At 42.7% G+C, this 19,357-nt stretch overlaps 1 protein-coding gene across 2 annotated transcripts in view; it reads right to left on the bottom strand.

The window, feature by feature from the left end:
- Positions 1 to 19,357, bottom strand: part of KATNAL1 (katanin catalytic subunit A1 like 1) — a 40,398-nt gene that overhangs the window by 11,239 nt on the left and 9,802 nt on the right. For both annotated transcript variants that reach the window (XR_011902590.1, XM_072326384.1), the window contains exons 3-6: positions 14,685 to 14,845; positions 12,504 to 12,672; positions 4,426 to 4,550; positions 3,817 to 3,922 (exon numbers count right to left, since the gene is read on the bottom strand). Coding sequence is in view for 1 of the 2 variants with exons in the window: in XM_072326384.1 (XP_072182485.1) it covers positions 3,817 to 3,922; positions 4,426 to 4,550; positions 12,504 to 12,672; positions 14,685 to 14,845 (561 nt within the window). In the remaining variant the exon portion in view is untranslated. The remainder of the gene's footprint in view (positions 1 to 3,816; positions 3,923 to 4,425; positions 4,551 to 12,503; positions 12,673 to 14,684; positions 14,846 to 19,357) is intronic.

Raw genomic sequence — 19,357 nt, 5'->3', positions numbered from 1 at the left:
AAAGACCATATATGTTAAGCAAGACACAACAGAAACAACACAGGTTTCTGAAAATAAGCGATTCCTTCCATCATGAGGTTACTGCTGACTCCAAGGAGGGCTAGTTCACAATCATATCTTTAAATACTTATGTTTGTGAATAGCCTCTCTGACCACTGCAGCAACACACCGCACTACCCCCTCGGCATTAGAACAGGGCACTATGACTCTGAGCACGGCACTATGAAAAATGTAGTGTTCAAGCTTTTTTTTTGCCCAACTACAAAATCTTACCATACGCTAACAAGAGTTTCCTAAAATTAAGTTGTACTGGGTTGCAAGGGTAATCAAATTAGCTAGAATTAGAATTGCATATCATAATGCGCTTTGCAATTAATATCTTATATAAAATACCATAGCAATAAAGTATCTGCTAGACGCAAGCCACACAGCAAATTAGATTTCATCTGTTCCTCGCAAAAACTTACTTCAAAGAGCACACAGAATGACATGGAAGAGATCTATAAAAACAAATCAACCGGGAACACAATTATTCAAAAATGTACTATTCAGAAGCAATAGCCTCTCTGTACTCCATTTCCCATTAACTCTTAATACCTTTATTGCCATTTAACACTTAGCTAATGCAAGCTCAACATACATTCATTGGTAAATTAAGTTAGAACTGTTCATACTTCTTCCATACAGCTAACAGTCCAATGTCACTCTTCAGGCTGCTCAAGGTTTACTGAACTCCAGAGCAGCAAGCATGAAAAGCAAATTGACTCCTTTTTTCCTCCCCATGAACATTCAGACATATACCATGATTTCAGTTGCTGCACAGTCATACCAATAATATAATAATGCGAATGTGAACCTGGAATGACAGGGTGAAAATTACTTGGCCAGTGATAGGTAGGGCAGAGATGAGTTTCTGTTCTCTCTAAGTTTCAAATATGGTTACTTCTATATTTTAAAATATCATCTATATCAAATCACACTTAACCCTTGTTCCTGACAAACTGTGTTTACTTTAAGAGCTGGTGATGTAAGGGGCTAATGGCGTTGTTTTTTTTTTGGATATCACTTTTTGTCTCCCATTATTCTGGAAGGTCAAATTCCAGCTTCAGCCACACATCTTGCTCACTGCTGACTTCAAAAGCCCCTTGCTTTGCACCATCTGTGTAACTATGACAGTGAGCGTTACCTAGCATAGTATACTGGGGGTATTATATATGTACCTACTACAGGTGCAATGCAGCCACACTAGATGCAGAGTCAGGGGAACATCGAGCTCTCTGGGGATTCAGAGAAATGTCACTTAAAAAAAAAAGAAAAAAAGAAAAAAGCAAGCCAAAAAAAAAAAAGCCACACCTTGAATCTTCAGCAAAATAAGACGTGCATGGCTGCAAAGAGAGACACAGGATCAAGTCGCTCTCTCTCGCTGCAAGTAGGAGGCTGCCACTTACTCACTAGTTAAAATCCTTGACAAACACAAAGACTTCTTTATTCCTCCTCTAAGGCTCTGTTAATCCCAAGTATTCCAATAAGAAGCTGAAACACACTGCAGGGAGTAAGTGTTTTGATGAAATCACTGCAGGGTTACTTCTTGTTGTTGTAACAATCACTAGCAGAGCAGTGGGAAGCACAGCAAGCAACCAGGCCTTCTTGGCACAAAACAGTTCAGAGAAAAAGAAAGAGCAAGCCTGTGGACACTCAGAGACCCAGCTGCAACCACACAGCACCTGTGTTGAATCGGGAAAGCAGCTGGCTCCTTCATACCAGGCACTGTCCTCTGAATGCAGGGGCAAACAGTGAGGGCTGTCTTGGGAATTATTCTCAGGAGAGTCTGAGCATCCAAAAACAGATCTGGCTGCCTTTTCCCTGAGTTATTGTCCTGAATGCCTAGGCTCAACAAATGCCTGCTGCTACACTGATTACTGCGAGAAACAGCCTTCTCTTCAAAACTTCTCATCCCTGTAGCACAGTCAGAGGTCAGCAGTAAGGAAAATGCATGCTGTTCTGCATGAGAAATAAATTCAGGAGAGTTACAGCTTCACGAGTCACCAGGGAGAAGGCTAACAATGAAGACCCTTCATGGACTTGTCAGAAATCAATTTGCATTTAAGACTGAAGGAAGGAAATAATCATAACGTTTTTTCCACGTCTGCAACCACCTAGTTTCCAGAAGCAATACTGGCCAGCAGGAAAAGATAATCTCATGCAAAGAGAAAGAGACTCTGACAACCAGGCCATTGTTTCTCTATTCATCGCCACAGTATTTGGAGACAGGACCAACTCTTCAAGCTGCCTGCAGCATGCTGAGATACCTGCCTTAAAGACAGATGGCCACTACATCCTCCAGTCATGTTAAGAGGTGAAAAAGCAGCATAGCAGCTCTTTACTCCCTGAAAAGTTTTTGAAGACTGGACAGATGGGGCTACTGTAGCCTATAATGAAAGCAAGGATCAAATTCCTCTACACCAAGAGCAAAGAAGAGAGATTCAGTTATTTAACAGATACTAAAATCTCACCCTGTATTTGTGACCTGTGATATCTAGGCTTTGTCCAAGCTGATACCTTGGTTAACCTCAAGATCAACCTCAAGCCCACCGGTGCTTAACCACAATCATGCTAAACACCAACAGTCATAAAGCTCCAGCCCACAAACTGCTGATTCCAGGTTTGGACCATCTCCTTGCAACTCACTAAAGCCTCTGTGAACATCTCTCATGCAGCAATCCCAAGGCTCTTGCTGTTGACTCCCACCCTTTCAGCTTCCACTCTTTACTGTCTGTAAACACAAGCCCCCAGAATGACAAGTTTTCTACTCCTCAAATGCTGCATGACAGCACAATGAGGATTCAAGAGTGGCTCAGGCTGAAGAAGAACAGCTTTGAAGGCCAGTCCTAAGTGTAAATCAGGTAAATCTTAAGGGCCAAACAGGAAAAGACAGGACAAGCACTAGTAACACAAGGTCTGACACGTGCTGAACTACTGTATTAAACTACAGAAGCCACCCATGTACACCACATTCTCTACATGTGATGTCTTTGGAGACTCCGAATGACAGCTTGCAGCAGAGTCTCTTGTCCCTGCTCATCACTGGGCCACTATGCTGTGACTCGTTAATATTAAAACAAGTGTCAATCCATCCCACAACTAAAGCAAGATAATTTCATTTTCTTGTACAACAAAATCCTCCCTCTGCTTCCTTTTCAGCTCTGAGCAAGGCCCAGGCTCTGCTTGTCACTAGTCCATCACCCTGCCCAGTTCAGCCCTATACCCTTAGTGTTGCAGCAGCTCCCACTTTGAATTCCTGCCACTCCACAGGTAACGAAGTCTAGCTGCAAATGTAGCTGTAAAGCTAAATCACCAGAGCAGCCTTCTCTCTCTCCTTGATTCCTTGCATCATGCAGCCTGCAGTGTGCAGTCAGCATAAGTGAGAGCTGGTACATGCAGACATAAAACCAGTCCAACGATTGCTTTCCTTGGTTGAAAAGCAGCCATCATAACAAATCGAGCTTTCCATCAGGCATTTCTGCTCCTCTCTATATGCACTACATGCTTGCTCCCATGCACAGGCTGATTTATTAACACTGAGAAGCAACGACTGAATAAACACAAAAGAATTATATAGCGTGAAACCCGCATACACTTCCAGTTGTTTATTTCAGTGCGTTTTACATGAATCATAATGAGAGGATTTCATGAACAAATTCTTGAACTTTCCTTTTTGGCATTTGAGGTAGCCATGACAGGCATCCGCACACCCTACAGCAGCAGGCATACGTAACTACAGCTTGCCATTTACTAAAGCACCAAATAAATCCCTACCTTCCAAGGCCTTCTGATCCCTTTGAAAAAATCAGGCATCCACATCGGAAGAACAACAGCTTCTCTTAATAATTTCTTGGCTTCTTCCAAATCTGCTATGTCGTCCCTGTACAAGAGAAAGAAACTTTTATGAGATTCCTGTATGACAATCTTTCTCCTGCTCTTCTACAAGAACAAATCAAGAAGTTTTTTCCCTCAGTACCATCGCTTTTAGCATGCCTGTATTTGCCTCACAAGAGCTCTCCTACAATCCTGTGACCTAAAACTAAATCAATTTGTGAAAGGTAGGGAAAAAATGAATTTCAACTCAAGCTACTCTCAGCTGCTTAATTAAAAATTGGTTTGGACAACGTGAACACCTAAGAGATATCTTTAGAGCTCTCTAGAGTGCACTTCTATTATGGCAGTACTTGCAATGGATGTACTACAAAAGATACCAGTTAGCACAAAAGCCTAACTGTAATCAAATTAATAAACTGTTAAAGCCAAAACCCCTTGCACTGCTCCTTTGCAGACAATTGTGATGGCTCCCTATTTTAAAATTTAGGAGAATAATTCCTCCCCTTCTCCACACTGGCAAAAACACTTCAATAGAGAAAATCCTCATACCAATGAATGCTTGGATTCCTTGACACGATGTCCCTTTCAAGAGCTTCAACCAAGTCTTTGTCATAACCCGCTCCATCAAATCTTGGAACATCATCAGCAACACCTTCCTGGGGTATTTTCTTTCCCTAAAAGTGAAAGTCACCGAGGCACATAAGAGCATTTTTCTTTGCATATATTCTTTACTAGTAACACACAGCAATATCATCTGCTTTGCTTCTGCTCAAGTCACAAGGTACAAAGCTTTAACACAGCCATCACAGCACCACGATGGCCAGCAAACCCAATGCTTTCATACCCTGCACTCCAAGAAGCATCCCCAAACACCTGGGGTTGCTTCCACCACAACAGTGCAATGCTTTCTTCCTGGATGCTGCTCACAGTGATAAAACCCCACCAGACCTCATTAAATGTCACAGCAGGTGGGCTGGTTAGTTGCTTTTTTTATTTATTAGCAAACCAGATTCTCTTAACAATGCGAAACCACTCTTTAGGTAACTGACACCGAACATAGGAATGCAGAAGCAGGCTAACAATGCAGCCAGTGTTGGGGCTCTGGTTGCATCACACAAAGTCATGAAAGATCCCGAGTTAGAAGGGACCCATAAGGATCACTGAGTCCAACTCCAGCTGAAGACTAGACCACCCAAAGGCAGTTTTGAAGATGCTCCATGTGCCACATTACCTGCCAGGGCTTAAGCCATTGGCATGCTGCGATGACAGAGCTGTGTCACATGCAATCTTCAGTGGAGGAGAGAGAACCAAGAAGAATCTCTCCCAATGTTTAATTAAAGCCTTCTTGCCCAGCATTTCTCCTTTCCTCAGCTGCAACCTATCCACTTCCCTTATCTCATCGAAGCCAGTTCCATTAAGACATAAATGCTTTTAAAAGGTCATGTTTATTTAAGGACCGAACTGAGAGCCCTAAGGAAGCTCCCAAGTCATCCCAACCTCTTTGAACTCCAGCAATTTCTGCATCATGCTGAGATTCAACACACCATTCAACAGCCAATTTTTGCCTTGCCACTGCCCCCAATGGCCACAGGTCTCTGATTAATGCCTCCACAATGCTGCTGAGCTTGTGGGGCAAAGCAGTGTTTTTCCCTTTGATGCATTAGAGCACCGCTCCTCCTCTTGGGCTTCAGAAGGAAACCACTTCCCCTCCCAGCTCAACGGCAGTGCTCAGCAGTGCTGGGAAAGCAGCTGTAAGGCAGGGGGCTGAGCGGGGAGCTACTCTGGGACTCCTCACTCAGCCTCAGCAGCAAGCTGAAGGATCTCAGCTGGCTGCACAAAGGCAGCCTCGAAGAGAAGCTGAGAGGCAGATGGAGACACACAACAAACCTAACACTGCAAAAAGGGGAAGGCAGCGGCTGCAGTGTGCCCACCACTTGCCCATAAGGGAGCCGTCTGTCTCCTCTCTTGGTTTTATTTCTCACTTCCAGGTGGAGTCAGTGTTGTTTGGTGTTCCCAGTTCAGGGCTTTTGCAATGGAAATTAAGCTGAGAATTGTGTTCAGAACAAAAAAGCTGATGTCAAAAATGTAATGGCCTGATATAAAAAAAAAACAAAAACAAAAAAAGGGAAAAGGAGAGAGAAAGCCCTGTAGAGTTTGGAAGGTTTTAGAACACAGAAAATGAAATCCAAATGTAACTGTAAAAAAGAGGAAGGAAAAAATCACAATAAAATGAAAGGTATTTGTTACACATTTCTCTCATATTCCTCTGCAGTGAACTGATTTTCCTAGCGGAAGACTGTTCTTGAGCCTCTCAAAACCTGTCATCTGTTTGGCTTTTGCAGGGTGTAGCAAAGCAAGGCAGGCTGCAAAACGCAAGAGGAAGGAGGTTGCTCAGCTACAGCACAGGGGGAGGAGGCTGAAGAAGCAGCTCAAAGCCACGTCCAAGGCAGGGTCGGTCACTCCTCTGACTGCAGGATGTTTGCTATGTGGGACAAACTGAACAGCACAGCAAATGTGTAAAGTGTGCAGGCAGTGGTGAGCCTTCCGTATGGCAGCTGAAAGAAGGGAGAAAAAAAAAAAAAAAGAGGAGGAAAGAAAAGGGGGGAAAAAAGGGAAAAGGAGAAAGAGAGGAAAATATAGATAAGGAGAAAGGGGGAGTTAAGGAGAAAGAGGATTGAAAAAAAGAAGAAAGGTAGGGAAAAAAAGGAGAAAGTGTGGGGGGAAGAAAAGGAGAAAAAGAGGGAAGGAGGAAAAGAGAGAAAAAGAGAGAAAGAGAAAAAAGGGGAAGAGAGAAAACGAGAAAAAGGGGGAGGGCGGGGGGGGGGGGGGGAAGCAGGGAGAAAAGGGGAAAAAGGAGGAAAAAAAAAGGCAGAAAAAGGCAAAATAAAGGAAAAAGGGAAGGGCCCTACACCATGCCGCCTGCTCATGGCAGTGCCACCATAAGGCCTGAGCCCACCTCCAAAAGAAAAGCTGCATGGCCCAGGGATGGTCATTTTCCCTACTCCCTGTGCCTATCTTGCCAGCAGTGTGAGTGAGAAGGGAGGCATGCTCTCAGCATCGTGCTGATCATCATTTTGATGAAATTCGCTGTTTCAGGTTTTTCAGGTCTGGAATTGAACCAAAATTTAAAACATTTACAGTCTTCGCATGCGATAAAATTATTAACGTCAGTCCTAAATTGGTCCAATATGCAATCTGCAGTCAATAGGTAAGTGAGCAGAGACCAGAAAGAAAGGAAAATGTGCCACCTGGATGCAGGCAGGATTGAGTTACATGTTCCTGGAGTCATAAAATATAATGTTTCCAATCAGATCCTCATCTCTTTCTTAAAACAGATTTAGCTAAAGCTGCTGTGATGACTTCTGAGTAAGGATGTGTGTGCATAGGCAGAGGTGCACAGATATCCAAGAGATTGATCCCACCCACTCCCCTCGGCCATCATATCACCAAGTCTCCTCCTCTGCAAGTTCTGACTGAAACATGTGTAGAAATGCATCACAGAGCAGTGTCAGACTGACCTACTGGAATAAGATTCTCATGTCCAAAATGAACCAATTTCTGTTCTTATACTAGGTTTGTGCATTGGTTTCTATAGTCATCTCTTCCACGTGTCCACCACCCTGATGGGCAGAAAGCATGCCCGTGCACTGCCCTCATTTTCCATATCAAATCAGTGTCCTCTGGGAACACAGCTGAATACAGCTCCCCTGTTCACTTTGGCAGCCCTTCTGCTCTTCTCTCTTCTAGCATGAACACATTTTCCTGGAGCATGGCCATTGAATGTACACAAAATGCTCCAGCCACTGCTACCAGGGGCACCCCTAATGGCACTGGTAGCTCTCACTTCAACTGGTACCACCATGAGCCCCTCACTACAGAAATGACATCGAGGCCCTGGAGTGTGTTCAGAAAAGGTCAACAAAGCTGTGAGGGGTCTGGAGCACAAGTCTGATGGGGAGCAGCTGAGGGAACCAGGATTGTTCAGTCTGGAGGAGACTCGGGGGAGACCTTATCACTCTGTACAACTGCCTGAAAGGAAGCTGTGGTGAGGTGGGGGTCAGCCTCTGCTCCCATGTAACAGCAATAGGATGAGAAGGACTGGAGGGTAGGGCCTCAAGTTGCACCATGGGAGATTCAGGTTGGATGTTAGGAAACACTACTCCAAGAGACTGGTTGGGTGCTGAACAGGCTGTGAGGGAGGCAGTGCAGCCACCAGCCCTGGAGGTGTTCAAGAAACATTCAGATGTTGTACTGATGGACGTGGTTTAGTGGGAAATATTGGTGCTAGGTGGATGGTGAGACTGGATGTTCTTAGAGGTTTCTTCCAAGCTCAGTGATCGTATGATTCTATGATCATTTCTGCTGATACACTGAAGCTTTTCTACAACTGTTGAGCTCCCGTCTTCTAGCAGAAAATATCATTGCCATCTCCAAGTACAAGGGCCTGCTGCTTTGTGTCACTGTCATCATCCCATCCCATCATCCAACCCTTCTTCAACAACACCTTCATCATTCTCAATTGGCTCTTCCCAATTCAGTGCTATCAGAAAGTTTAATCAGTTTAATTGTCTCTTTTTTGTGGTCCAGTCATTAACTTAAATCTAAAACAAAAGTAAGTCTCTGCCCTTGAAGAAATCCATAAATAATGTGCCAGTTGACTTACTCTAAGTACCACTTGTCTAAATTCCTCTTGCTGTTTAATTCCTCTTCTTCTACACCTCTTCTAGGTCTCTCTAGATTAACTAATTACTTCCCACATGGCATCCGGGTAGATTTATTTCTTCCTTTAAGTGTTAGTGCTAGTGAAGGCAACACCTGTGCTTAAGACTGTGTACCTCTATTCCACTACTCGTCTATTACTCTATCTCTATTCTGGTAATCCTCCATTCTGGTTACTCCCAAGTCTTCTACTTTTCCTCTGCTCTATATATTTGTTTTAAAGCCTTGTACACTGTGTAGATAAAATCCAGTTGACAGGATCACTTTTCCTTTTCACCTCTAAATACAGACATGGTCAACGCAATTTGCCATTTCACTGAGAAAAAATCAGAACCAGTTATTTTTACTGGAAATCTCTGCTCCCAGTGCTGCCATCTCACCCCAGTTCTTGCACAGTACTGGGACAGAGATTATGCAGCCTTCCAGCCATAATGCATGGATGCCTGTACTTCTACCTAAAAGCAACTACTTCATCTCATATTAACTTTCCTATAACCTGCCTTGCCTTTGCTTCTGGTATTGCCTATCAGCATAACCAAGAAAAAAAATATATATATATATTTTACAATCATATCTTGATTAATTTTAATATTCAATTCTCTGATATGGCAGCACAGCCTTTTTCTGTTTTATATCCTTCTTAATATCTACCATCCTCATTCACTGTGGTTCAAAAATAACCTAAAGACTAGTCCTAAAAAATGCACTATGAAATTTCTCAAAGACATACCAGGTAACAATCCATGCTGCCTCTTTAAACTGAGCTACTGAAGACAAGCTAAAACGCTTGGAAACTATGCACAAGAAGGTACCTTGAGAACCAGCCAAACAATTTCCCATAGAACTCAGAAAAAAAAGCACCTGGAAGTGGTATTTTTGAAAAAGAAATGTGTAAATATAAGGGTTTAGAGGATAAAGCCCACTAAGATGGGCTTCAGTTCAAAACTACTTTATGGAGCGCTACAAAAGAGCGTTTTACAGGCAGCGTTGGGTTAAAAATCCTTATCCCAGGGTGATTACAGTCAGAACGAAAAGATGATATGGCCTGGGAAGGAGGAACAGTGATAGAAAGCTTCATACACACAGCAAAGCAAAATACTTCTAAATATAGCCCCAGTATTTGTATTTTATGTTGGAAAATATTACAAATAAACATGCATATTACACGGTAATGTTATAGCCAGGAAAGAGTACAATCTATTACACAGCAGCCAACATCTCAGGAAATGGGTCTGTCATCCAAGTCCACCGTATGTTCTTAGTAGTCCTAGCCAAACCCTGAAAACTAAAGAGCTTAGTTACTGTGAAAAACTGGTGTCTGGTGACTTAGTTTGAAGCTTCCGTTTTGCTCCATTGTTTTTCACTGACCGCGAAGAGTTACTGAACATCTTTAATTTGACATACAGAGGTTTACCCCAGAAACTGAAAATTATCAACGCATGCAAAATAAGAAAGGATAAAACCAAATGGGAAGTTAAACCTATTTTCTACACCTCTGTAGAAAATACAGAAAGTTGCATTAACTTCTTTCACTTCCCACACCTGGTCATTTCCTCTTTTGTTCAAAACTATCTTCAAAGAATCACAGAATCACAGAATTGTAGGGGTTGGAAGGGACCTCTAGAGATCATCGAGTCCAACCCCCCTGCCAAAGCAGGCTCCCTACACCACGTTGCACAGGTAGGCGTCCAGGTGGGTCTTGAATATCTCCAGAGAAGGAGACTCCACCACCTCCCTGGACAGCCCAGGAAAGAAAAAGAAGGAAAAATCATGGGTGCTTTACAAAAATCATCAAAAAGCACATGACCAGTTGTAACCTGCTGTGATTTTTGCATATATAGCCCAGACAAAAAAAAATTAACATAACTACCAGCTAGCTAGAGAAACAAAAAAGAAGAGCACATGCTTCTTGAAGAGCAGGCATTGGTAGTTATTTTCCTTCTGCCACCTAGTGACCAATTTATTCAGATGTGGGTAGTGTTTAAAATGTACCCTATTAAAAGGAAGACCTTCACGACTCTGTCTGACACATTATTTCCAGACACATTATTCCCAAGTCATGCAGTTGTGAGCTCCTCACAGTAAAGCCCAGTAATGGCCATCACTGCAGAGCCCACCCTCATAGTGGTTAAAGCTCTGAAGGCTACCTTGCACCAACACATCTGGGGCATCTGTCACAAACCACGCATATCTGGCACAACCGTAAATCATTTCACAGACCCTTACAAGCTTTTTATTAGGTCGCAGGTCACAGACTTTTTATTTTAGATTGTACAGATTCAGAGTTGAGAGGTTACTAAAATGATTAAACTAGATCTGTGCATCACTGAGTTGCACTGCTAAAGATATGCCTGGCCTTATCTGCTACTGATAATAAGGGCTGGTATACCCTAAGACTTTTCTTGTGTATCAAAAGAGCTATTTATGGTGGAAAGGGTGCACCTTCAGAGTTCTTTCTGCAACGTTTAGATGCAGCTTGTGATAGAAAAGCCATAAAGGTGCTGACCAAAGTCATCCGGAAAAAAATTGGACTAAATATTCTTTTATTTGTTTACCAAGATCCTTACAAAACTGCATGCTGCACAGAATGGGATGCTTGCGTCTTTGTCAGGACAAAGCCGCCTCAGCTCACTCTGGACTTGTACCATTCATACCACAGATTCTTTAGGTTCCCAGCACTGATTCTACAATTGCATTTAAAATGCAAGTGTCTCATACAGTGACTTGTACACACAGGCAGTTTTTTTTCAGGCACACAGCCTTTCCTTAACAGTGAATCACTGCCTCTTTCACTTCAGCACTGATTCTTTGGCATCCATATCTTCAAAAGAAAGAATGCATAACTTGTTCCAATCCACTGTTTTTTGTTTTGTTTTTGTTGTTGTTGTTAATAAAAGAAAAAGAATAAACACCAAAAAACAGTAAGACAAAAACTCTTTCCAAGAAGTACCTTCACAGAATCACAGAATGGCCCGGGTTGGAAGGGACCTCAAGGATCATGAATCTCCAACCCTCCTGCAAGGCAGGGCCACCAACCTCCCCATTTAATACTAGACCAGGCTGTCCAGAGCCCCATGCAACCTGGCCTTGAACACCTCCAGGGACAGGGCATCCACAGCCCTTCTGGGCAGCCTGTGCCAGCACCTCACCACTCTCACAGTAAAGAACTTCCCTCTGACATCCAACCTAAATCTTCCCTCCTTCAACTAAAAATCATTTCCCCTTGTCCTGCTGTTATCTATCCTTTCAAAGAGTTGACTCCCCTCCTGCTTATAGGCTCCCTCCAGTTACTGAAAGGCTGCAATGAGGTCACCTTGCAGCTTCTTTTCTCCAAGCTGGACAAGCCCAGCTCCCTCAGCCTGTCTTCATAGGGGAGGTGCTCCAGCCCCCTGATCATCTTCATGGCTCTCCTCTGGACCCTCTCCAACAGCTCTCTGTCTTTCTTGTACTGGGGGCTCCATACCTGAACACAGTACTCCAGATGGGGCCTCACAAGAGCAGAGTAGAGAGGGACCTTCCTAAACATAATAATAAAAAGTGTTTTCATAAATGAAATAAAATTTAAATTGCTGCCTCCCTCATGTCACATTCAAATCTATAATTTCAAATAACTTGGCATACACCTGCATAACATAGCACTTACAGAACTCTCCTAGGCCTCCATGCACATCTTACTATGGCATGGCAGTAGCAACACCACTGTGGAATGTTATTCATAAAGCCTAGAGAAGGGCACTGGTCTCACTTTTGCACTTTACAAACCTGAACTGAATCTCATTAAAGAAAAAGAGAAGGGTTGGGAGGGGCAGGAGGCAGAGGAGGGCCTTTACACAGCCACATCAGTCAGAGTTCTTTGTTATTTGATAACTGAAGCTAAGAATGGTTCCAGGCTCGGCCGCACTCCTTACTTTGTCATCCCTCCCTCTGGCCCTCGGCTCCCTGTCACGGCTGCCTGCAGATTTGTCGCTCCTCGCTGCTGGCTGCGCTCTGCCCACAGGCCCACGGGGCTGCAGGCCTGGGGATTCCTTCCTCGAGGGTTTTGCTCCTCGGTTGGGACGCTTGATCTGAGGTGGGGCCCTAGACAATAGGTAAGCATAACAAAAACATACTAAAAACAGCAAAAAGAGCAACATTCAAAAGAAAGGATTCTAATATTCTATTAATGGCCTTGGTGAGTTATCACCAAAGCTGACAAGCTCCTGTCTTGTCTCTTGAAATCTGCAAATCCAGAAACCTATTTCTGCTTCTGTCTGACACACAAAGAAAAAATATATATACAAATGAAAAGTTTCAGTAGTGGAAGGAGTCAATAACAGTCAACACTATTATACCAATCTTACAAGAAATGAGCATGCATATTACAAGAGACAACGTACTAATACAACTTACTAAGCCTTGTAACTGCAGTTTCCTCTGACTTTGAATAAGAAGAATGTATCAGGCTACACTCCTATGCACAAGTTCTACCCAGCCAGAAGCCATCCCCAGCAAAACAAAAGCTGACTAATAACTTTGACAGGCCCCCAGACAGAGAGAGAGAGAAACAGAATGTTAAAACAATCCTCCTACTGCCAACTTCTTTCCCTTGTGTAAAAACGTCAAAACATAAAAACTGCCTCAAAAGTAAACGTAAACAAAGCCAAACTGCAGGCACCTCTACTCTGTGCATCACCCACCATGTCAAAGGGAACAGAGCAGCGGCAGGAGGAGGTGGAATTTATTTTTAAGATGAGGTGTCACCGTCATTTTGCTCTAGGGATTGGTCTGGGAACACAGAACTGAAATACATGGCCAGAAATGTCACCCAACTTTAATTAGCGATCCCTACTTCATCTTCTGCATGGTCTGCAAAAAAATACTTCCCTGGAATGCGATTTAACAGCAGCACATACTTATATAGATATATGCACTCCAGGATAAAATGGCTGCATTTTGCTTTCCAACAATTTCTTCAAACTTAACAGCACAGGAGGGTGGTTAATTGTCCTTATTTTTAGGCAAAAAATTTAAATTTCAGCTTAAAGATGTGGATGAACTGCAGGGCTCTGAGCTCTACAAAAGATACAAGGAATATATCTTGTATTTCCCACAGCATCACCACAAAAACTCTGATAATCACTTATATCACACACCAAAGCAATCAGTTTTAATATTATTTTACTTTCATATTCTTCTGGGTTTTTTTGTGTTTGTTTTTGTTTTTAACATAAAGATCAATTTATCTGATAATCATAAAGCACATGAATTTACACAACTTGGCACCTCTTTCTGCTAACCCAGATCTCTCACTTTTCTTTCTTCCCTTGGATATATGAGCACACAAACATCAAAATCACTTGTTATTAAAAGGATAGAAGCACACTGGCATGAAAAATTTGATTCTTGTATTTAGAATCGTAGTATGGCTTGGGTTGGAAGGGACCTTACAGATCACTGAGCTCCAACCTCCTGCTGTGGGCAAGGTTACCAACCACATCTAGATTAGATCCTTTTTCCCAACCACCTGTGTCAAGCTCTATTAGAGAAAAATAGGAATTTCACAAAATGCACATGCAATTTATTTGAAGGAAACTATTAGTTAACTAAAGTTACTTTTAGAGTGGTTACAGAAGAAAGAACACCACACAGAGCAGAACATGGTTAGCAATAACACTAGCCAGCTGATTCAATAAAGGTTATATTAGCTGTAGGTATGGAGCAGTTTCTAACTACCACATCCTTCCAGATCCTTCAGTTCCTTATTGATTCCTCAGCCACCAATGAGTTCAACTGCTTAAATAAACTGAGTGGAAAAATATTCTGTCCACACGTGGCAAAAACAATTGCTGCCAAAAGCTCATTTATCTCCAAGATCCCTCCTACCAGAATAAAGGACTTGTTTGTTTGTTTGTTTTTTGTTAATGGGTTTCAGCAGTAAATCTGACTATAATTTACTTCTTCTTTCCCCCAATAAATTATATTTGTGCTTTATTAGAAATTACTACAGTGTAAATGAAACGTGATTCCTGTGTTACAAATACATTCTAAAAAGAACATGAAATTAAGCCAGCCTGGTCTAATTCCACCCGCCTGCCTGAGCCACTCATTACCTGTGTTCAGCTGGAACTGGAGGGGGCCAAACAGCAGGGTCTCTAAAAGGCTCATCTTGATAGGACACAGGGATATCTGCAGGTCTGTCCATTTTAAAACTCTCTAAAGTGTCGACAATGCTCTTAACTTGCTCATATTCTTCGATTAACTCTTGCCGAACCTTCAGAAACACAGACATCATTTAAAAATGGTTACATTTTTAAAACGTAAATCTCAAAATCTGAGATTCCCAGGGTTTCCATTCACAAACCCCAGACAGATCAGGCTGACAGGAGTCTTAGCAGCAGCAACAATTGAATCAGTTGGGTTCATCCTCCTGCTTACAAGTGCCTGAGCAGACCTGGAGACATGAATACTAACGCAAGGATTGACACCACAGAACATACACAAATGACAAAGTTTACATGTGCTTATTGACACGTGTGCACACTTAAGACATAGTTTTAGAGGGCCTCACTGGCAGATCTTTAACATGTGCTTCCATTCTGGCATAAAAGAACTTCTCAGAGAACATTATCCAGGGTTCTAATTAGAAAACTGGCCAAATCTGAAAAATAAAATATTATAACAGTGATCTCGTGATGCGCACAGTATTACTGTACAGTCAAAGCAGAAAACAATTCTTCGATGGATTACAAAGACTAGAAAAGAAAAAGGGAACTTTATCACCCTGTAGCACAAGTTCAAATGATAAGTAAAGCAGGTGAGGAAAGAATGAGAAGAAATTATGTCTCAGGAAGAAACTGATTGCAGAATTATGCAGTTCAATTTTATACTTAATGTTTCCATCGCCACCATTAGCACTACTGCAGTCATTTCAAAATTATTTAATGAATATTATTCATTATTTTTTTTTCCATTAAGTCTAGGAAAAATAAATCCATGAAGCAACTGTACAAGTTTTAAGTGATATAGCTTGCTACAAGCTCAAGTTTTGTGTGTTAAGGTCACCAGTCCTTAGTAGACATTGGCAGCCAAAAAGGCACTCTACATTCTTGCTCAAAAACACAAGTTTGTGGTGCATTAGCTTAAGATGTACTTGGATTCACTAAGTGCACTTGCATGGCATTTTACCACTCTTCCTCCTGTTGTTTAGTGATGCTTTCCATCCTGCAGAATCAATCTCCACTCTTGTGAAGCAAATTAACGTTAAGCAGCACTGCACCTTACCAAGGTTCTTCCTAATGGTGCTTACTGGTGAAAGGATGCAGCTAGCAACCTACGATCTCCCATGTGCTCAGAAAGGAACTGTGGTGGGCAAGTGCAGGCTGCTGTGTCCTACCAGCATATTGCAGAAGTGTACTTGGTTCATATCTGCTCACCGCATTTTCTCCCTTACGCTCATTTTCCCCCAGCCCACCTCAGGACTATCAAAATGATGTCCAGTCCTTGATGAGGAGCACTGTCATTCAGTTCCCTGGAGCAGAAAGGAGGGTAGGATCTGAAAATGCAAAGAAAGTGAGCATTGGGTGCCTTGGAAGCTGAAAACAAACTAACAGCTGCTGCCTGTCTGTTAGCAAGACCTGAGCAAAGTGTGGAACACACAGCCCTTATCACTGTCTTGGTACCTGGCAAACAAACCAACTAAAAGCCCTCAGCGTACTGAAAAAAAGACAGTCACAAAGAAAAAACACACAACGAGTTCCTAGAGGCCTTGAAGAGTCTGAGTCAGATGAAACAGGTGCAGAAAGATTCTTGCAGCTGGCAAACAAATAAACCAGACACAAACCAAGAGGGGCTATGCCATAATTACAGAGGTCACTGAGCAGAGCCTCCGAGGGAGTGTGACTGCAGCAGCCCCGGAAAGCTGCAAGCAGGAAAATCACTGGTCTGGGCTCACTTGGTCTCTTTTCCTCTTCCCTCAGGTGTAAGGGCTCTCAGGTGGCTCCATTTCAGGTTATAAAGAACCTCCCAAAAATCCTTTCACGTTATTCATGTTTACGCAGTTACAAGAGAAATCATGGGCTGATGTAACAGCTCTCACTGCCAAAAAAGTAAGATTTCACCCTCCTCAGTTTTACATAACCACATTATTCTGGACTCAGCTCTGGCAGAAAACAACCTTAGGAGGGTCATAACTAAATATATAAATAAAGGGGCTTTGCTGAGTTAGCAGACTGCACTGGCTCACCAGCTTGTGATCAGATGAATACCAGGACAAAGAACAGCAGGGTGCAGAGGAGGGAGAAAAGCTGATGCTGCTGAGGGAAGGCCAGGGGTGGAAGAGCTTGGCCCTGCTGGGCACCTGGCAGCAAGCACATCCTAACACATGGTTATAAAATACAACGACCAAGAGCTGAGTTCACTTACTCTTTGTGGTAGTTCCAAAGAGTTTCAGAGTTCCTCCATATTTCACAATCTTGCTATGGCAGTACCTTTGAGACCAGCTCTTACTTGTAACCCTACAGCCTAAACCTCCCATAACATGAATGTTTTGTACCTTGGTAAATGCACATAACACATGGGGTTGTTTTTTAATTGCATCCTGCTGGAACAAAACTAATAGAGTTTCTATGAAAGCATTTTCCAGACCTGAAATTACTGCCTGTAATTAGCATTAGCTGTTCAACAAGCTCCACTTAAAAAACTGAAAATAACAATTCTCTCAATCATACCCAAAATGGATGCCCCGTGTGATCCCATGGAGTCAAAGCGCAGTATTCACAGTTCTTCATGCAGAATATCCCTTAATTACTCATGAAGCAATTTATGTAGTGTTAATAAAACAGGCACGAGGCAGAAACAACAGAGGCACAGACTGAATGACGGGCGTTTAAAATTATAAAATAAGAATTAACATTTATTTTAAGAGCACAGAGCACCTCATCACCTGCTCCAGTGGTGTTGCTTGGAAAGGGTGCCTTGCTGGCCTCTCACAGCACCCTGAGAAGCATTCAATTTCTGTCTTAGCTCCAGCTCCCATGCTCTCAGATACCGTGCAACACGCAGCACACGGTCATAACACGCAACAGGTTTTGCTCGACAGCCTCTGGCCTTGACAAAAGACGGTGCTATCTCCCAGGGGCATGCTCAGCTGTCATTCTGCAGCTGCTGAACTGTCACTGAAGCAGCTCCTTCCTACAAGCCAGCTGTCTAGTGAAAAGAGTACAAGAGCCAAGAAACTGTATTGGAGTAAACAAGGGGAATGTCAGAACTAGTAAAGTTCACAGTAGCAGTCGTGAGAGAAAGTCTACCTTTAATAGTTGTGAAGTCTAAAAGAGATGAGTCGCTTCTGGTATTGACTGGGGGTACTCTGAGCCACCCAAGAACAAGCTGCGAACCCTCCAGATACAAAACAAGGGTCTCAGTTGGAAGTGATGCTCAGTATCACCGTGCCAAGCAAGTAACCAGACAATCCATGAAAATTAACCCCATGAAAAGGCTAGGGGAATTCTCATATTGTCACATTGCTCCTTTGGCAGACCGTGCACTGACCTCCAGGATGCATCTTTTGTTGTTTTGAAGTTGTGCATGTTGTTCCAGATTAATAACAATCTGCAGTCAGCACTGGTTTTGATACCCCAGAAGCAGTATTGTTTCAAGTGAACCTGCATCCCTAAGTTGTTCCCAGCGGAGCTGATGATCTGTCTTCATGTTTCTTCTCCTCATAATTACTCTCTCAGCACCAATCACAAGAACTCCTAGAAATGAAAGCTGAAGCTGTCTACCTGTGCTGTGTGAAATACAACCTAGTAAATACTTGGACTGCAGCACCGAGCACTGTTCTGCCCAGACCAGCCTATAGAGATTTGAGAATGCCGACACCTTGGCAAAGAAAGGTGGATCAGGAGTCTTTGGGAGTCTGAGCCAAAATCTCACCTAGCTCTGGTTCACCTCTGCTCTACATCTCTCAATAAACTGCTGGCAAAATCCTGATAGTACAAAGAGCCACAAGCCAGATTCACCCAATGAAAAATCCCCTACAGAGAAGTGACTGTATGGGGGAGAATAATGGTCCAGACAAGTGGCAAGCTAACTGACTGCCATGGCACTGCTTAACCATTCTTGGAGGTATATTACTTTCAGGGACACTCCAATTTCAGGAGGGAATGAGTACACAGCAGCTGAAACTGACCTTACTGCCTCAGCAAAAAAACATGCATTGTCCACAACTGTGCAGAAAAAAAAGGGCAGGTTTGATGTTGCCAGTTTCCTTCAGTGTCCATTTCCTAGGAATCCTTCAGGGGGTTCAAGGATCGAGATACAGTGTGTACAATCAACAGATCCTAAAGAAGAATTGATTCAAGTAATAATCCTTTCTTCTCCCATGAGTATTTACCTACACGTATATTAGTGCCATGGACCACTCCCAACAGGTGCAGCTCTGCCCAACTAGAGATTGTCGAACTCCACATCCAAAAAGCACTAGTAGCATTACTGTCCTCAGGTTCATCAGAAGATGAAGAAAGTGAAGTAACTAAAGAATAGGTTCATTCCGTATTTCAGATGAGGGACAATTTCAGGTAGAAATTACCTGCATTCATTCCCTTATCCGCAACCTAAGGGTTGCTTTGCTTTTCAAGAGGGCATGGAAATATTTTGATTCTGATTCTGCACTTTGCTGCTACCAAGTGGGTCAGAGCTGAATTTTGTTAAATGTATGTGTACAGCATCAATACAAGTGTTTGTGGTGATGTAGCTTCTGGCTTTATATTTTCCATGGGAAGCAATC

The sequence above is a fragment of the Excalfactoria chinensis genome, chromosome 1 (assembly GCF_039878825.1).
Source record: "Excalfactoria chinensis isolate bCotChi1 chromosome 1, bCotChi1.hap2, whole genome shotgun sequence".
NCBI classification, from domain to species: domain Eukaryota; kingdom Metazoa; phylum Chordata; class Aves; order Galliformes; family Phasianidae; genus Excalfactoria; species Excalfactoria chinensis.
This window is presented reverse-complemented; position numbering and strand designations above follow the sequence as displayed.